The 19,303-nt window shown below is 38.2% G+C and overlaps 1 protein-coding gene across 1 annotated transcript in view; it reads left to right on the plus strand.

The window, feature by feature from the left end:
* The window catches only part of PTPRT (protein tyrosine phosphatase receptor type T), a 761,196-nt gene that overhangs the window by 645,139 nt on the left and 96,754 nt on the right, over positions 1–19,303 (plus strand). Inside the window, exons 14-15 of the mRNA XM_063297181.1 lie at positions 11,524–11,659; positions 12,657–12,677. Of these exons, the coding sequence (XP_063153251.1) occupies positions 11,524–11,659; positions 12,657–12,677 (157 nt within the window). The remainder of the gene's footprint in view (positions 1–11,523; positions 11,660–12,656; positions 12,678–19,303) is intronic.

Raw genomic sequence — 19,303 nt, forward strand, 5'->3', positions numbered from 1 at the left:
TCCCTCCCCACCGTAGAACCATCCAGCTGGGTGAAAATCATGGGACATTGTAGTGGAAAGCTGGGCAACTCCAAAGCAGCCACCACGTCAGGGTGCATCAAGCACCGTGAACACCCTGAATCGATCAATGCCCAAACTTCAACGGTTCTTGTGCGGGAGCCTAACTTCACTTTAACGGTCAGTGTGGGATAGTTGCCACTCATCGAAATATGTTCACGCCCCTCCTCCACCACCTGCCCAGAGGCGCTCTTTAAAGCAGGTGGTTGGCGTTTCCCGCCGGCTGGAGTAGATTGGGCTTCCCCTCGCCCCTGAAGTAAGGAATCTCCTCCACTTCAGTTTCAGCCATGGCTGCCTTCGTTTTCCTGAGTAGAGAGGGAGATTTCCCCAACGGCTTCCCCAGACGATCATCGGTCTTTCCCTTCGGGCACGCCGCCGCTCGGTGACCTTCCTTCCCACATCAGAGGCATTGCCCTTTCACATAGCAGCACTCCCTCTCCTCTTCCCAGGCACATTGACCAGACTTTCCAGCGGGCACATCAGTGCAGGAAACTTGCTGAGCCCAGCATATCTCATCACCTTCCTGTGAGCGAAGGTCTCATGGGCATGCTCAGCCTTCCCTGCCAGCTGTATCCATTCATACAGGGTATCTGGGTCATCCCTGCTGAGCGACCACCTCAGACCATCCTTAAAAAGTTCTATTAATGTGGATTGGGACCAATCCTCAACCATCCCAGACAGAGCCTTAAATTCCAGAGTGTAGTCTGCCACTGATCGTGGCCCCTGGCACAGCTCCCTCAGTGCCTGCCTTGCTCTTTCTTTAGCTAACGGGTCTTCAAAGTGTAGTTTCAACACCCACAGGAATTCTTTGAACTCCTCCAGCTCAGAGGCATCCGATTGACATAACTGCACATACCAATCAGCTGCCCGCCCCTTGAGCCTAGTGGCAATGGCATTAATCTTGGCTCTTTCTGAACGGAAAAACTGCTCCCACTCATCCATATAACTCCTTGCATTAGTAAGGAAGAATGATAGCTTAGTTGGATCTCCATCAAATTTAACGGTAAAGTCCTTAACCCCCACTCCAGGTGGTCCCTTCACCACAGCTGGGCGGTCGAGCTTTCTTGTAGCTCCCAGGGATCTCCGCTTTCGAGGAGGGGACCTTGAAATCCTCACCCTCGGCACTCTTGCTTCCTCCCTGTGCTGGGTCCTACTCCTTTCCTCCGGGGAAGTTGGGGGCAAAGAAGGAGTCGAATGCCTAGTACTAGACTCCTCTCTCCTCCTCCCCCGGGGACCCCAGTCCATGGACATCTTTTGAAACATAAATTCTAGTGACTCCAATTTGGCCTCCACCAGTCTTATACGGTCAGGGGTTTGGGAATCCTCCTTTCCCTCTTGCCTCACCACAGTTGGGGAACTTGGGTAACGCTGCTTCCGAGACGTTTTGGACATCCCTGGTAGGGATCCCATGTGGTCAGCTTGTCTGGTGACTCACCGGTCAGTTCAGGGGCTCTTTTACCTCCAACCTCCTCTTCTTTTAGGCTGGAACTCAACCCCTCTCGAACTTCTGAAAGCTCTCGAGGAGGGACCCTCTCCGTTCTTATCACTGTGGAGTCGGGTTCCCCCTCACTTGATTCCTCGCTTTCTGTGGTTTGGGGATTTGGTTTGCTCATCGCTAGCACTTCTCCCTCACAAAATAAATCTGGAAAGGGGCTAACGGTAAATTTTTTGATTCTCAGCTTTATGTAATGATTGCCTACTCTAATAGACTCAGACTCACAAGCAGGGACTTAATGATATCTGATTTATTAAAGAATAGTATGCAAATACAGAGAAAGCTGAGAATGAGTAAAAGCGCACCAAATACAAACTAAAAACCCTCGGCTCAAACGTAATCCCTCCCCTCGCCCTGCCGTTGCACCCCCCCCCCCCCAGGTGCTGGTAACCATTTCTGCTGATGTCCTGGGAAAGGAACCTTGAACATACGAGATAACCCAAACACATTCCAATCCAGCTACTAACATATAACAATCCCACGAGATGGAATCCTCCTCCCCTCCCAGACGAAACACGCATCAGCCAAATGACATGCGAAACATTACGATGTACCGGTAACATTGGAACGGTGAACATGACAAGAGTCAACACTCAGTTTCACCTTGTAAGAACTTCTTCTTTGATTCCCCTCATAATACAAGTAATTATGTTTTCTATTGATGAATTTTCTATTAATTCCTCTTTCAGAATAAACAATGCATAACACAAATTCAAGAAAGGGTTATAGTATATTGGCCATTTATTCATGTTAAGGAGAATACTTTGGTTGGTCAATTTGCAAATCATGGGAAACTTCTTTAACAAGTTTTCCCAGTATGTTAAACCTCTGAGCAATTGCATGCACAGTGGACTAGATCCACTGAATTCCAGGGACAAGCTAATAAAACTAATATATAATAATCCAATAAAAACAGGCTGTATGGGCAAAATTTGTCATTCTGTTTTTCCTCAATGCCAAGCTATTCAGTGTAACATGATTAGGATTGTAGTACTTGTAGTAATATCAGAACATTATTTGTAGTTATATCAAAATGAGAGCTGGTTTGGTGCAGTGATTAAAGGCACTGGACTAGAAACTGGGAGACTGTGAGTTCTAGTCCTGCCTTAGACACAAAGCCAGCTGGGTGACCTTGGAACAGTTACTCTCTCTCAGCCCCAGGAAGGAGGCAAAGGCAAAGCACTTCCAAATATGTTGCCAAGAAAACCATAGGGATTTGTCTAGGCAGTTTCCAGGAGTAAAGACTGACTTGAAGACATCATTATCTTCTTCATAATCAAAACCAGAAATAAACTGTCAGGTTGGAATATGAGAGAAAAAGAGTTATTTTTTCCCCCTGGAAGCCTGGAAAAACATAGTTCCTGATGGTGATTACTAAATAGCAGTCGAAATTTGGGTTTGGAAGGCAATACACTACCATGCTACTTGACCTTAGGCAAGTTTTTAATGTTTCTTCTTGCTATGCTCATGCAAGCATTTGTTGTAAAGCAGAAAAAACCCCCCAGTAAAATATGACATCTATGAATCTCTCTGAGTGCACATTGAAGTAAAGCTGTGACAAAAATCAGCATAACTTGCAGTGTGATAATGGCAATATGTATAAAAAATAATTGCCTGCAAAACAAAAAGAAAGGCAGATTTACCCGCTCCTCAATATATGAATAGCTCTGTAACATCAGAAGTCTGTTCTTTTGAATGATTTTTCATTTACTAGGACTTGTTCTTTTGGATTATTAGAGTAACTCCATTGTTTGCAAAATATTCTTCTTTCATCTAGTTCAAATCTATTATTTGCTATTTGTCTTTTCATACACTCGAACACTATTCATTTGACAAGTTTCTTTCTCTCTTGTGTTCTATTCCAAACAGTTTCAGTGCATTTCTTCCTAGTAGCTTGGACTGATGAATATTGTCTTTGAATGATTTAATCATTCCCAAATATATACCAAAATGTATGTTCATTTGATGATTCTAATTATTATAAATTTAGATAATTTTACAAGCAAAGTCAATGGCATTAAGCCTAATTTTATGTGGACAATTGCTTTTCTGTTCCTATAATATGCCTAGTCATACATACTGTACATACATATATAGAATGGGAGTAATTCATTCATAATCACTGAACTGAAAGTTTTCTTAATATTAACTTTCAGTTACACATATTAAAGCAACATTTGAAACAATCACCAGAATTTGGTTTGTGTTTCCACTCCACAATAGCACAGAAATCTGTGTAGTAAACTTTTTTGATCTTTCACTAAAGCTTTTCTCTTTCTTTCTTAGAAATTTCTCTGTCCTCTTAACAGGATTTGGGGAGGATCAGGTAGCATTTCATTTTGCTGTACACTTTCAAAGTCCATCTCTTCATTGTACATTTATTAGATTATTTATGATACAGAATCTGAAAAAGAAATATTTGCATTTGAGTTGGAAGTGTCCTGATCAGACTTAGGGGCAGCCAGACAGATTAAATATCAAAAATACTCTTTATTAAATAAGTATTTACAGTAAATAAGTCCTTAGAAACAAGAAGGAACTGGTTTCAGTCAGGACCAACTGGGCAGCAACAAGGAAACAGGCAAGATTACAGGAGGAGACAGCAGCAAGGCAGCGGAGCAGGATTCTCTGACGGAGGCTGGAAGGCTGAGAGGAGCTAGAGCACATGGCGCTACTGGAACTGGACTTGATTGACCTCAAACTGGAACACCCCTTGAACTAGGCTGGCACTGGAACGCTGGGCGAGGCTGGGCAGAACTCTCTGGATACTTCTGGGTTCTAGTGACTGGGCTGGACTGGATTCGATGACTTGGGCTGGACTGGAGACTCGGAACTGGAGACTCAGAACAAGGCTGAGAACTCAAAGCAAGGCTAGACTCAGCTGGAGGCACTGGACTAGGCTGAATACTCTGGACTAGAAACTTGGAGCAAGGCTGAGAACTCGGGGCAAGGCTAGACTTGGCTGGAGGCTCTGGGCTAGGCTGAATACTCTGGATCAGGAACTCGGAGCAAGGCTGAGAACTCAGAGCAAGAGTGGACTCAGCTGGAGGCTTTGAACTAGGCTGAAGGCTTGGTACAAGACAAGACTGGACTGGAAATACTGGACTAAGCAAGAAACTCGAGGCACGGCAGGACTGGACCACAGATTCTAGACAAGGTTGCAAATCCGGTTCACGAGATAGGCATGAAACTCCTGAACAATGTTGAGCACCCGAAGCACAGCTAAACTGGACCAGAGATCCGTGGCAAGACTGGAGGCCAAGGGCTCCCTGAATCTGTACTGGAGACCTGGAACTGAGCTGTGAGCTAGAAAAGTTGCAAGGCTGCACTGAAGGCTCAGGGCGAGGCTGCAGACATGAGGTACAATGAGACTGGACTAGAGACTCTGGACATGGCTGGAACCTCGAAATGGGATGGAAAGTGCACCTGGAACATGCACAAGAGGTCCGAGGCTGGACGCAAGACTGGGATTGCTGGGCTCAGCGTGGAGGAGATCCTTGGTAGCAGCAGATGCAGGATTCAAGTCCTCTTTGGTAACAGACACTGCCTCTAATGCTGGTGATGACTTTTCTGCAAAAGCTGCAGACTTATAGGATCGGTTGTCTCCGGCAGTCTGCCTTTTATGCCAATCCTTCATGCTCCTATTCCCTTCTGCAGCCAATCGGTCTACCTTCTCCTTCGCGCTCTTTTCTGCACGTCATTGGCACACACTGATTGGAGGATTCAAATCCTCCTCCAAAGATTGGCCAATCAGCGCCTGTGATTCTTCCCGTGCTGCTGACTCATCTCTGGGTTTCACTTTCCTGGTTTCAGCCTGATAAGTTTCTATTTCCTCCTCTGACTCAGAAAGAGTTTTGTTTTCTGAGTCAGAGGCTGGCTGGATTCTCACAGGTAGAGTGGAATGTGTTTCTGTGCAAGTCAGATGTTTTAGAGAGGAGATGGTTTCCTTTTGACTCTGGAAATGATATTTTCATCCAGATAGACTAGATCTGGATTATCTCCAATAATTTACCATAACATAAATTATATGTCATTACATCATGAAATCATAGAGTTGGTCCTACTGTTAAATTGTTCTTCATATTAAGCAGTTTTCCTAATAGACAAATGGAATCTGACTGGTTGTAACTTAAGCCCATTTTCCCATGGTCTGATTTTGGAAATGATGCAGAATAGGTCAGGTCTTGACCATCTTTGCAGTGAAATATTTGAAGAATGCTGTCACATCAAGGCTAAACATAACCGATTCCTTTAATCTCATAATAAAATGTTGCTCCCATACTCAAGGTGGCATCTGATGAACACCTAATGGAGTAGACTAATCATTTCCCATGACCTAGAAAATATAATTCTGTTGCTGCAGTTTAGAATTGTGTTTGCCTTTTTTGTAGCCCTATCATATTGCTGACTTATCTTCCTTTTGCATTCTACTACTATTCCAGTATCTTTTTGCACAAATATTATTACCAAGCCAGGAATACTTCATTTTATACCTGTGAATTTGATCTCTTTTCACTAAGTGAAGAATATCACATCTGTATTAAATTGTTCTTTTCAAGCAATTTCTTAAACTTACTGAAATCATTTTAATGAAATTTCTGTTTTTAGCATATTAGTTATCCCTCCCAATATCTCATTTCAGTTTGATGAGGAAACTCTTCCTGTCTATAATTTTTTAAACCAATTAATATCAGCTAATTCTTAGCATCCCATAAGCATTCTTATACATTTTCTTGTTCACAATATAATTAAATAACTTCAGTGTTAGCCAGTACAAGAGAAGGTAGTTAGTGATAATAAATCCAATTGGTATCAAATACATTTTTGGTGCAAAAGAAGCAGGGATCAATATAGAAAGTTTTCTCCCAGTTGATTGGTTATCTAGCACGATTGTATACTCTGCCTGGCAGCAGCAATGGGTGGTTTCATTCTCAAGTGTGGAGACTCCTCATCTGGGCATAGTTGATGGGGCTTAGAATTGGGAACCTTTGCATAGAAGGGAAATGTACAGCAACTGAGTGATAGTCCATCCCTTCTGTTCGTATTGTTTTTAATTTGACATTTTTCAGCTATAATGTTTGATTTGATAATTACCAGCTTCCAAGAACTAAATATTAATTGAAACAATTCAATCAAAATAAATAAACAAATTTACGCAGTGCACTTCCATGGCAGAGAGTAAACTTGAGCTTGCGTCTCCCCAGTTCCAGTCTGACAATTTAAGCACTAAGCCATATTGGCTCTTCCATTTTAAATGATTAATTTATAATCCATATCACTTCATTATATTTTTGTTTGAAGATACATATACACATGTACAGTATACAGATAAACGCGCACACACACACATACATTCTAGAGGTGAAATGGTATAGTATCTCAGGATGAAAAAAGGTACAAACAAGATTGAAGATCCCTTATTATTGCCAAAAACTAGGAGGATGGATTAAAACCGGTGTCCTCAACCTTTTTGAACTGGGGTACACATTTGGAATGCTGGGCACACGCTGTAGGTGCTTTTACAAAACAGTTATGGGGGGAGCTTGGTCATTTACAAAATGGCTGCCATAGGGGATATGATGAATTACAAAGCATTGATTAAGAGAATGCTACTTGCCATCCTCCCTAGGGCCCCTTCTGCAGGATGTTCACTACTATCCTTGATAAATTATACTTTTTCTGGATGGGGGAGCATGTTTCCAAGAAAAGAATTTGGTTGCAGTTATTTCTGAATATAGATATTTAGAAATAAATATAAGGCTTGAGGCTTGCCCTTTGTTTTGCAGCATGTAGTCCCTACAGATACTTTTTAATTACAAGTATGTTTTAAATATGGGAAAACTCATATAGGAAAATGATAGGCACTAAGGATATATCTATGGGGACATAAAATCAGGGATTGCAGGGGCAGAAACATGCACATAAGGAACCCAAATTGGAGAGGATCATGCACTGAATTAGCAGCAGAGAACAAATGTATAGTCAAATATATAATTTTTTAGAAGATACAATTTGAAGCCTTGATTGCTTCAGACTTGAGGTCTGAGGAAGTCTAAGAAACTGAAAGTGTAAGAATCATCTCCCTCTGCTCAATTTTCTCACCACAGGATTCTTTCACTGAAAAGAGAACTCTACTCCTGAAGAAATCTGTGGTTGGAGAATGTCAACAGAAAGCAATATTCTGACAAAGTCCTCTACAATCAAAGTTATTGAAAAGGAAAAGGGATTAGATTACCAAAATCTTGACAACTGGATGCTTTCACTTTAGCTTTCAGTTTATCTCTAAATTCATTAGGGCAGGCACTTTTATTTCTCTTCATTAAAAACAGTCTGATGAACAGGAAAGTGGCTAACCATTTTCCTTATAAAGGAGGAACTATACAGGTACTGACTCAGTAATTCTATTTTATTTTTTTGCAAACCATTATTCACTTTCTCAGGTCCTGAGAAGCCTGAATCTTGCTTTCCCTGTAAGATGCTTTTAGTGACAAAGTCGACAGTTGTTCACTGCTGAAAAGTTTAGTTCCCTCAGAATCAATTAACCCCTAATCTTTAAATGATGAAATTGCACACACATACACATACACATTCACACCCATACACATTCACACCCATACACATTCACACACACACAGACATGTACCCCCACACATTCTTTGCATGTAATTAATCTGCTTTCTCTATGAAAAAGCTTTATTGCACAAGAAGCAATGAATATCTTCTCAAAAAGTTAAGTTAAATGAAGCTAAAGTACTGGAAAAATCATTTTACATTTTTGTAGCTTAATGTTATTGAACAGCCAGTTGTGTTTATGTCCTGAAAAGACAGACAGACAGACAGACAGAGAGAGAGAGAGAGAAAGTATTAGAAAGGTTGAAAGCTCCAGAGAGGTGTGAAACCTAGCATCTTGACACAACCCAATGAAAATATGTTTTGTAAGACTCACTTGTTAACTTTGTATATTAGATTGATGTGTTTTGAGATTTTATGGATATTAGTTATTGTTATCTATGGTTAGAAATCCTGTCTCCCTGAGACATGACTTTGCTGGGCCAATACAATTAGTGGCATGAGGGAGGGGGTACTTCTAGATTTCAGATCAATGTTCCATGTTATAACAAAACATCATACTATATTGTACATTAAGGCTGTGTAATACTTTTGGTTTGCAGGGAAAAGGGTACTTTGAAATGTGTCTTTTCTCCGGACTGTTCTGCAGCTGTAAAGGGGAGCTGCGTGAACTTGGGAAAAGATGGTGCTTCCCTAAGCCATTGCTGACATGGCTATGTGATCAGCTCTGCATGCTCTGAAACACCTTTTTCTCTTTGCCTCTAAAGTGGTACACAGCTGTACAATAGATGAGGGGTTCAAAGCTAAGGAAAAAAATAGAATCCAAATGAAATTAGTAAGTTATAGATGTATTTTTTTAAAAAAAAATACTGGAAAACCTATGATAAATTGCTCCAATACAAACAGTTTTAAAATTGCATATTCTGTTGACATCATGATGCAGATTTTTGTGTGCAATTCATAAAATGCTGTAGACAAGCACAATATTTTTTCAATCTTAAATGCTGTAGCTGTTGATACATTATGGCATCTTCCATGGTAAACAACTTCTCCTGATGACAGGAGAACTTGAAGTAGCACCTATACTCAAAACTTGTTACTTCTTAGATAAATTATCTGTGGCAGTAGCCACTGGAGACCTCAGCTAATGGAGAATTAATTTTCTTATAAATTATTACAGACTATTTGTAATGTACTCTGCACTCCAGTCCTTACCTTACCCTTCCCTGACAGTTTGGAAGGTGAGTCATTAGGAAAGGCATATGAAAGCCTATCTAAGTTCCTCAGCCTCACCAATCTACTTTGTTTATGTTTCTATTTATTATGTACCATCAAGTTGGTGTCAACTCTTAGATAGATTTTCTCTATGGTGATCTGATCCTAACCTGGTCCTTCAAGTCTTCCAACGTGTACGCATCACCACTGTAATTGGGTCCATGCACCTTGCTGCTGGTCATCCTCTTCTTCTTTTTCTATTTTATACCTACCCTAAAATATTACAGTATAGCAAATTAGTCTTCAATTAATTAAAAGAGCTGAAGAATTCCATTAATATGGAGGAGATTTGACTGTTGCTATGAACTTGACTTTCCCCATCTAACGCTTTGCAGAATAAATAAATGATTGGCTAAGAAGTCCAAGGCAATGGCGTTATATCATGGATATTTTATTCCTGAGATTGTAATTCATTGAGAGTCTCTTGATTGTAGTGGCAAATAAATAAATAAATAAATAAATAACATAGTTGATAATTTATTTTGTTCATGCACATCAAATTACTTTAATCAAAACTGATTTTTTTATTAATCAAGACAGAGAAAAATACTGTAGATTGAGGACATTCCTTCTGTTTTATTCTTCAGTATTCTCTACCTCTTTGATTTCCAATTCATGTTTGGCTTTTATTTTCAGAATTCTATCCTAATACCTCTTGTCCTTCTGTTGAAGCAATTAGTTATTGCCAACATATTGCTCATATATATATACACATACCTCCACAAACACAAGCAGTGAAAAACATGTAGAAGTTTACTGTGCTTTGAGATTAAATGTACAATCTATCTTGCACTAACTGTTAATGTAGTAGTCACATAGATTCAACTCCTTAGGGTATTTATTCAACCAATTTCTTTATATAGAGACTCTGTGTATCTTGCAATAAGGAATGTAGCCTCATGTATATACTGTACAGTGTTCTCTATACATACTGTTTAGTGTTCTTCCACTATAACTAGATAGTTGAAAACTTCATATTTTTTGCTGGTATTCAGTATATCATCTTAGCAGATCATATTCTCCAAATGCAGCCAGCTTCACTTGATTTTGTTTGAGTGCCTCCAGAGATTGAAGATCCAATTTTACCAATTTCATCTGAGTGTTTCCTGGTTTATAGGAAGCCCTTAAGGGCATAAGAAACACTACTGCTATTACAATATGTTTCTGGACAATTGCAGCAGTTGGATGACATAGATCCCATTCAGATGCTTCCTTCATTGCCACAGGCTGGAGGTGGTAGTCCATAAAAGATAAGCTCTTAAAATGCAGTTCTACTACTCAGTGGGGATACTGGACAAAGCACAACAGTTGTTGAAATTTCTGGCAGGGAGTCACAGCGAGGCATAATATCCTTGTTTGCTTCGTATAGTACATTAAGCAAAAATATTTTGCTGACTGAAAGTGAGGGATGCATATTTAGGATAGCTATTAGTGTTGTAAAAGATGAGCAGAGCTATATTCTCACTTTGAGATCTTCCCACTTTTCAGCTATTAAGTTTTGGCAATTAAAATGATATTTTGCTATTGGTGATGTAGCCATGATGACATATGTCAATAGTCAAAGCTCCAGGAATATGAGATGAGGAGTCTTCTCAATTAATCCTAATAGTCCTATAGGTAGGAGCTGAAGCAAGCCTTCTTATAAAGAGTATATTAAATTCATAATTGAATTAATGGTTACCCATTTATTTTCACTTGACAGAGTTTTCCCAGGTCTGATATCTACATTAGCAATAGAGAGAGGAATCCAAAATTACAATATGTGGTAATGCATGATAAAGAAATACTAAAAGTAACCACCCAGAGTCCCTCCCGGGGGGTGGGGGAGATGGGCGATGATAAAAATCAAATGAATGAATGAATAAATGGTTTAAAACCATCAGATTGTTTTATCAAACTATCTGAAATGTTTGCTGTTTATATCAGTAAGTCATTACATACTGTTGGAGGGGGAAAAATATTTTTTCTCATATTTGGGGGCAGAGGTACCTCTTTTTTTCTGTTATGCCCAAGTGTAGGTTTGGCCTTTTGAAATAACGTTCATTTGTTGCATTTAAACAGAAATTTGATTTGCTTTGGATTTTTCAACAATGCTTTTATTTTCTCCTTTCCTACAACTTCTTAAGGAGCTTCTACACAGAATTCTAATGTGGTGGAGCCAGAAAAACAGGTTGATAATACTGTGAAAATGGCTGGAGTTATAGCTGGTCTTCTGATGTTTGTAATTATCCTTTTGGGAGCAATGCTTACAATCAAAAGAAGGTAAGTTTCTAAGATCTCTAAATTGCCTTGATTTGGGAATGTTTATTATTGCTGTTATCTTTTATTTAAATATTTAGCATTTTATTGGTGCATATTTTAAGCTCATTTGGGGAAGGAGAGAGTGAGGCAGTTTAGAAGTCCCCCGCCCCCCTTTTAATGGAATTTTAGATACATGGCTAAAAGCAAAAACTCTTTTCTGCATGGGGATTACTTATTTTGATTTTGTGTTGTGTGGCTGTAATTTTTGTATATTTTTCTTCAGCCATTTGATGGAATAATGATGTGTGATTTTCTTACTACTGGCTTGGTGAGTGTGGGAAATATGCAGACATTTTTTGAAATTTATTTACCAGGGGGATGAATATATGAGTGTTTAAATATATTTTTTAAAAATTGGAAGTCCTGAGTTCTCAATACGTTTTGTCATATCCATAGTATAGTTTTATGCTGTTTATAAACTCATTATTTCTCCAGAAAAGTCTGGGATTTGTAACTCTGCCAGTGTGGGAAAGGAAGAGTAATCTATAACAGAATGTTCAAACTCTCACCAAATTAAACGTCCCAGGATTCTTTGTTTGAAGACATGATTATTAAAGTATTACTCCAATTAAAAAAACAACATTATAAGTTTGTGGTTTATATAGGGCCAACTTGTATTACCTGAGCAAGTCATTTCACTTACCTACAAAAAGGAAATTAGTTTCTCATAGGTTGACTATCAAACACTTCCACTCCCTCAGATGATCAGTGGTGTATACATATGTACACAGTTTTATTAAAATTAAATGATTGTTTTTTCAAACTGGAATAATGCATTAGGAGAGCATTATATTCTAACTGTGTGTGTTGGTCATATACTGTATGTTTGTGTGTGTGCACTTGAAGACAGATAAAAATGCAGTTTATATATTATGGTGTTGCTTGTCTGCTATTGTTGTTACAAGCTGTGAAATGTGTGGGATGCTTCCAAAAACTCCCTTTCTATTCTTTTTTGAAGGAGCGGTGCAGTAGATCCAAGGTGATTATTAACCTGCTAAGTGTGGCTTGACTGTGCATGCTCAATGACAGCCATTTCCTCTGGACCATCTACTCAGATGGACAAAATTATTAAGATTTGCTTGAGAAAGAAGGGCTGTATGAGGATTTGTTTCAGTTCATATGACCACCACTTTACAAAGTTGTTGCTGGCATGTATTAGAAAAAAGTTTTGAAGTAGTCCATCTTTTTTTGCATCTGTATATGCTTTCTATGTGAACCACTGGCTATCACACTTTGAACCAGCATGGCATATTGAGTTTCCTTGCTCTCATTTTATGACCACCATGCCTACTACATACTGTGAATTAGTCATTCAGTTAACTTGGCAGTTTCTAGCATCAAGGAAGCATTTCTGTATTGGTTTTATGCAAAATCTACTTATATTTCAAGTATAGTTAAACATACTTGAAATATAAGTAGAACATAGTATGCCAATCTGAGCACTATGATAGTCATGGGAATATGCACATACAAATAGATTCATTTTTCTTTTTTAGTTGTGTTTAACTGAACTCCTTTAATGCTTGCTATATTTGTGCTGTAATTATAGATTAACATAAAATACTGTTCTAGGATAAATAGGATCAGGGAAAAAAAACCCACCCAGTTTAATACTTTTTTCCTGTTTCTTAAAAAATATTTTCTTATAGTTGAATCTGAAGTATAGCAAAGGCAATCAGTCCATCAAAAAGCATGCATAAAATAAATTCTACTACACTAAACTTAACACCAGCTCCCATTTGTCTCTATAAATCCTGAGGATGCTTACAAGCAGCAATCTACAAATATCCCTATATACAAGCATTGGAGCTCTACTGAAAAATATCCTGCATGCATTTTCTTGCAGTTTTATTTAAATTCAGTCCAATGAATTGAATATATTACACTTTTCCATCTCTTTTGCAATTTTTCTTACTGGAACTCAGGGTGGCAGTGGGGGATAGCCCTCTATAGGGATGTGTAAAATGTTTGAATTTGAACCCTTTCAAATTTTGAACCATTTTAGTTTTTGAATTCAAACACCCATATAATGTGTGAACCAGCTGTTTGACCACAAAACAGGCTGTTTGATTATTTTGGAAGTGTTTTAAACTTGACATAGAGTGGTTTGCACACAAAGCTCTTGAAATAGCCCATTTTTCATTCAAAATGAGGTACTTGCTCTTGGACTGGACATTTTGGATTGAAAACAGTTTGAACTTAAATCATGCTGTATGTCTTTAGCCTCCTGCATTAAAAGGAAATTTTACACAATTAAACTAAATTTCCGGGCATTTACTCATAGGCCTGCTTCCACTCTCCACTAATTCCAATCAAATATCATTGAAGCAGTAACTGGAATAAAAATAATACATTTCTTTTATAAAGGAATCGTTTTATACGGAATGGCATTTGACCTTTAATGACTTATGAGTAACCATTGTGTTTGAATGTTAATTACATTGTGCTCCACAGAAGGTTGTGGAGAATGACAGGGCTAAGATCCTGTGGGACTTCCAGATCCAGACAGACAGGCAGGTACTGGCCAATCAACCAGACATTGTGGTAGTAGACAAGGACCAGAAGGCAGTGGTGGTGATAGATGTAGCGGTGCCAAATGATAGCAACATCAGGAAGAAGGAGTATGAGAAGCTGGAGAAGTACCAGGGTCTGAAGGAGGAACTAGAGAGGATGTGGAAAGTGAAGGCCAAAGTGGTCCCAGTGGTAGTAGGGGCACTCAGGGCTGTGACTCCCAAGCTGGGAGAGTGGCTCCAACAGATCCCAGGAACAACATCAGAGCTCTCTGTCCAGAAGAGTGCAGTGCTAGGAACAGCTAAGGTACTGCACAGAACCCTCAAACTCCCAGGCCTCTGGTAGAGGACCCAAGGTTGAGGAAGACACATACCACCCATAGGGGGAGAAGGGAATTTTTTAAATATAAATTTTATATATATTAAAAATTTCTTGTTTAAACTAATGCTTATACAAATATGGCAAATAAAATAATATTGATATAGAGGTAGTTAATATTATCACAGAAATGCTGAAACCTGTAATTATTTACTTCATGTTGATACATATTCCCTAGTAAGCTTAATAACATGTCAAACTATCAAAAATCTTGGGGACTGCAAAGATAAATTTGCATATAAATTGATCAGTATTGTGTCCAGTTCTGGATGCCACATTGGAAGAAGGATTTAGAGAAATTGGGAGTGTTTCCAGGAAGAACAATGAGGATAATCCTGTTGTACACTACCCAGAGTCGTTTTGTGTGAGATGGGCAGCCATATAAATGCAAGCAATAAATAAATAAAAAAATCAGGGGACTAGGAACTGAATTCTATAAATGAGTGTGAAGGACTTAGCTATGTTTTACCAGAGGGATATGGGGGATATGATAGCACTGTTCAAATATTTGAACAAGTGTCATGTAGAAGGTAAAAAAACAGTTTTCTTTCATTTCAGAGTGCAAGACAGAGAATAATGGATTTAAGTTAATAGAAGACAGATTCCCCTGGAATGATTGTGGGGGGTGGGGAGAACTTTCCCCAAAGTAAGGGCAATGATCCTGAGGATAGAAGCACTGAAAATAATTGTGATGGAAATTTCTGTTTGCTTGGCTGGTTTGGCTTGACTGGTTTCCATCTGTAAATCACTATGGGGAAAACAGAGTCCTGATAGAAAAAAATAGTCCAATCCTGGGGCATTAGGACTCAATTAGTAAAACTAGAGTAAGTTTATGGTGTGCATGGCCCTTTTCTGTCTAGATGGAAACCATTTGTGTACCAACACATTTTGGGGGAGGTTTATAATCTTGCACACAGTCAACTTCAAGGCAACAATTAAGAAAACAGCAATAGGAGCCCATCAGCTTTAATGAAGAGGATTTTGGTTAATTTTCTTCTGTCAGTTAAAAAATAGAAGCAAACATGGAAATAGACATTAAACAGGACTGTGTCTTCAACAAAATCTGTTGGTGCCCTGAAGTTACTTTTATGCCTTCATCTAATCAAGTAGGTCAGAAGTTGTACAATAATTGGATCACAGTGGAAAGTATTGTCATAGTGAGAGACATATGGTTTGCAAAAATCTATCATGCTTTGGAATTCATACAAATTAGAGACACTATAAAATGAGAAGCAATTGAAAAACCTTGATAAGCTGGAATAACTGGGGAATAAATGGATCGAGTCCTTAAAAACCCAGTACTCATAAATAAATAAATAAATAATAAGACAGAGATCACAAAAACAAGTTTTATGTATCCTAGCCACTCTGAATTCAGCTTTCAAGAAAATTAGTAGTCTCTTAGCCCACAGAGAAACTAGGACCAGTTTCTCTTGTCTTTCAAGGCAATGAGGCAGAAAAATAGTAATCTAATTAGAAAAAACTTGAGGCATTACCTTCAGATATTAGAGTGACATCTGCTCATGGCCTAAGGCATTATGGCTGATCAGCAACAGATACAATTCATTTAATTTTCTTGAATGCATTTTGCTGAACTAATGGGGGAATGATAGCAGTGCAGAACTATGCAAGGAGAAAACATTTTGGAATTAAACAACAACAGCATTGCCAGAAGAAGTAAATATAACTGAAATTAGAGATGAGTGAGTAGTCAAAGATTTCATCTGACTAACCTAAACACACATGCAAACTGAGATGCTTCTAGGAAGTTTAATTACTTCAGGAAATTAAAGTGATTCCTTGTTGAATATAAGCACCTCAGATCCATGTGACTATACTCAGGCCTTGCATTATTAGTAGCTTGCTGTTGTATATGCTTCAATGAAATAGCCATTAGCACTGAATACACCTTAGCACTGAATACAGAAGATCTACCAATATGTTTAAAAAGGTCCTCCCCCCTCTATTTATCTATTGATTTCAGGGTCAAAAGGTGGAAACATGCTGCCTCTTACACATTCTTCCATCATCAAAATATTTGGGAAAGAAATACTAGTGCTACATTATTTCTACTCAAATAGTGTGTTTCTCAGTTCATGAATAGAGGAGGCTGCAGCCATGGCACCTAGTGATAAATAGACCAAATTAATCCTGTTCTGTTTAGTGGTCTACTTTTAAAGACAGTTTTTCAATCTGACAATTATTGTTCTAATTTTTAATTAAGAGTACATGGAAAAATCAATAGATTGGACCTAGGAGCAAATGAAGACAGGACTTTAAAAACTTGAGGTTTCTTCTCTATCTCTGTATGTACAATTTACCCAGCTCCATCCTACTAAAACAAAACAAACTAACTAAAAAAGCTTGATGTGGTTCCAGCAGTGCTGGGCTCTGAAAACTAGAGGCTTCTTTCCTAGAGCTTCTTGGACTGGCCATGCAGCCACATAGTGTTGTCTGGTCACATGGCCTGTCACAGAAGTACTAGGAACAAAAGTTCTTTCTTTTGTCTATTCAAACTTAAGAAGCATTTTTGCTTTTTAAATTGAACGTTAGTTGCACAGAAAGGTTGAAAAGTAGAAAGTAGTATGGAAGCTTTTAGCTCCTCTATAAACTCCTTTCAATGGGGATAATCACCCTTTCACTTTAAATAGTAATGAATGAATGTACTTTTGAATAAATCCACAAATTACCTTAATCCATTAAGATAAATGCTAGAACCTTTAAGAATGGCTTAGTTTCACTTGCAGATAGGACTGAGACAACATTTGCAAATGGTAAGAATTTGTCACTAGACATGTATCAGAGAAGGGAGATTTGGAATCCAACAAAACATGTTTTACATTTTAATAACAATACTAAAAATGTCTTCCTTGTAATAGCTCAGATACCCATTCCATGTATTTCTCTTTCTGTTGCTCCACTGATCAAACCAGATTATGTTCATACCTAACTCTTCTATTGCAAGAAGGTATCACTAAAATCTATATATGTCATTGCTAGGAGTTGAAAACTAATCATCATAATCAATCACTAAAATAGGATCAATGCAAGGTGCATATCATTACACCCCTTTAGGACATCAAGCAAATAATGTTGTAAAGGACATGTCTATTTTCCAATGATTCAGAATCAGTATCGGATGATTTTTCTTTACTTGGAATATTTTGCCCTACTTCCATAGTGGCTTTATACAATTCCCATGCATCCCATGGAAGACTCTTCTGATGGTCCCATTCTATTTTGTGAACCTCAGAGAAAAAAGGAAAAAAGCTTCCATTTGTAGATAAACAGTGGAGAAAATTATTTGATACTAAAGGATAAATGACCTGTGGTGCCATTGCTACTTTTGCTCCCATTGTTTTACGTTGCACTTAGTTATTTTGTCAGGATCATAGATTGTCTGACCTTGTATCTATCAGTAAGGTGGAACTAGAAACTACTCTCCAAATTTTGATTTTGAATCTGTGATAAGAGTAGTCCCCTGGCAATCTTTAGAAAGTTCATCTTTTTTTTTTTTTCTGTGTGTGGAATTTGGATTAAATCCTACTAAAACGTATTTACATAACATGGAAGTGGCAGTGAGCACATGGACAGAAAGTTGATAACTTTATGCAGGGTACACAGCACTCTTTTGATTTTTGTGGCCATGGGAGAAGCAAAAAGAGAAAGATGTTGGGGACATTATCCTCAATATGCATTTCTATTTAATATCCATTCTTTTTGTTTGCTTGTTTGCTTTTCCAAAAGAAAATGGCTCCATTGGGATGGGGAGCTGCTCATTATCAGAACCGTGGGAAGATGGAGTAAAGAAGTTAGTATTACAGAAAAGCTTTTCTAGCCAAACTGTCATTAAGAGACTTTTTTAAAAGAGTGAGAAGGTAATAGGAAAGATATTTACTTGTTCTTTTTATGTATGTATGTATGTGCAAAGGGAAAAAAAAGGAAATATCCTTTCTTCCTTGTTTATCTTATCTAGCATCTTATCTTTCTTTCAGAAAAACAAAGATGGGCTTCTCCATCTTTTTCTCTTTTTAAAAGCATTTAGTGGGTACTAAAACTTTAAACATTGTGGACATTTGGATGGGAGGGCTGCTTATTTTTTTAATAACATAACAATTTCATGCCTTATGTGCCTGCCTTGTTCCCTTTAGAGTTCATGATCAAATAACCTAAAATGAAGCTCAGTTAAAACTCCTTATCACCTCATTAATTGTCAAAATATATAGTTGTACTTGATAGGAAACCAATCAGGATTTCACAGACTCCCAGAGAAATTTCAAATTCAGGGCTTTGTTTGTAAACAGACCTGAAATCTGACAAACTGTGAACAGCTTTTACATTTCTGTAGTGAGACACATGTCCACCAAGGAAGAACTCTTGCTCAGCAGCAAACAATATTTTCCAGAAAAAATGTAGCAGGTCATAAAATCAAAAAAATTAAGAAGCAGTCATAATTATTCAACCAGTGTTTACAAAAATTACCAATATGTGCAGTAATTCAAATGCATGCAAAAATGAAAAGATATCTAATGATTGAAGGAACATATGGAGAGGGACCTGTATACTTAAGAGAGGATAGAAGCAGAATGACAAGAATCTGGGTACAAAGGATGACTAAAACCCCAATAATCACAGAGGAAGTTTGGAAATTGAGGTCTTAGAAGAAGGGGAGGAAGAAGAAAAAGACTTTTTTTCTTTCATCAGTGCTTTGCAAAG

Source organism: Candoia aspera, chromosome 3 (assembly GCF_035149785.1).
Source record: "Candoia aspera isolate rCanAsp1 chromosome 3, rCanAsp1.hap2, whole genome shotgun sequence".
Taxonomy (NCBI): domain Eukaryota; kingdom Metazoa; phylum Chordata; class Lepidosauria; order Squamata; family Boidae; genus Candoia; species Candoia aspera.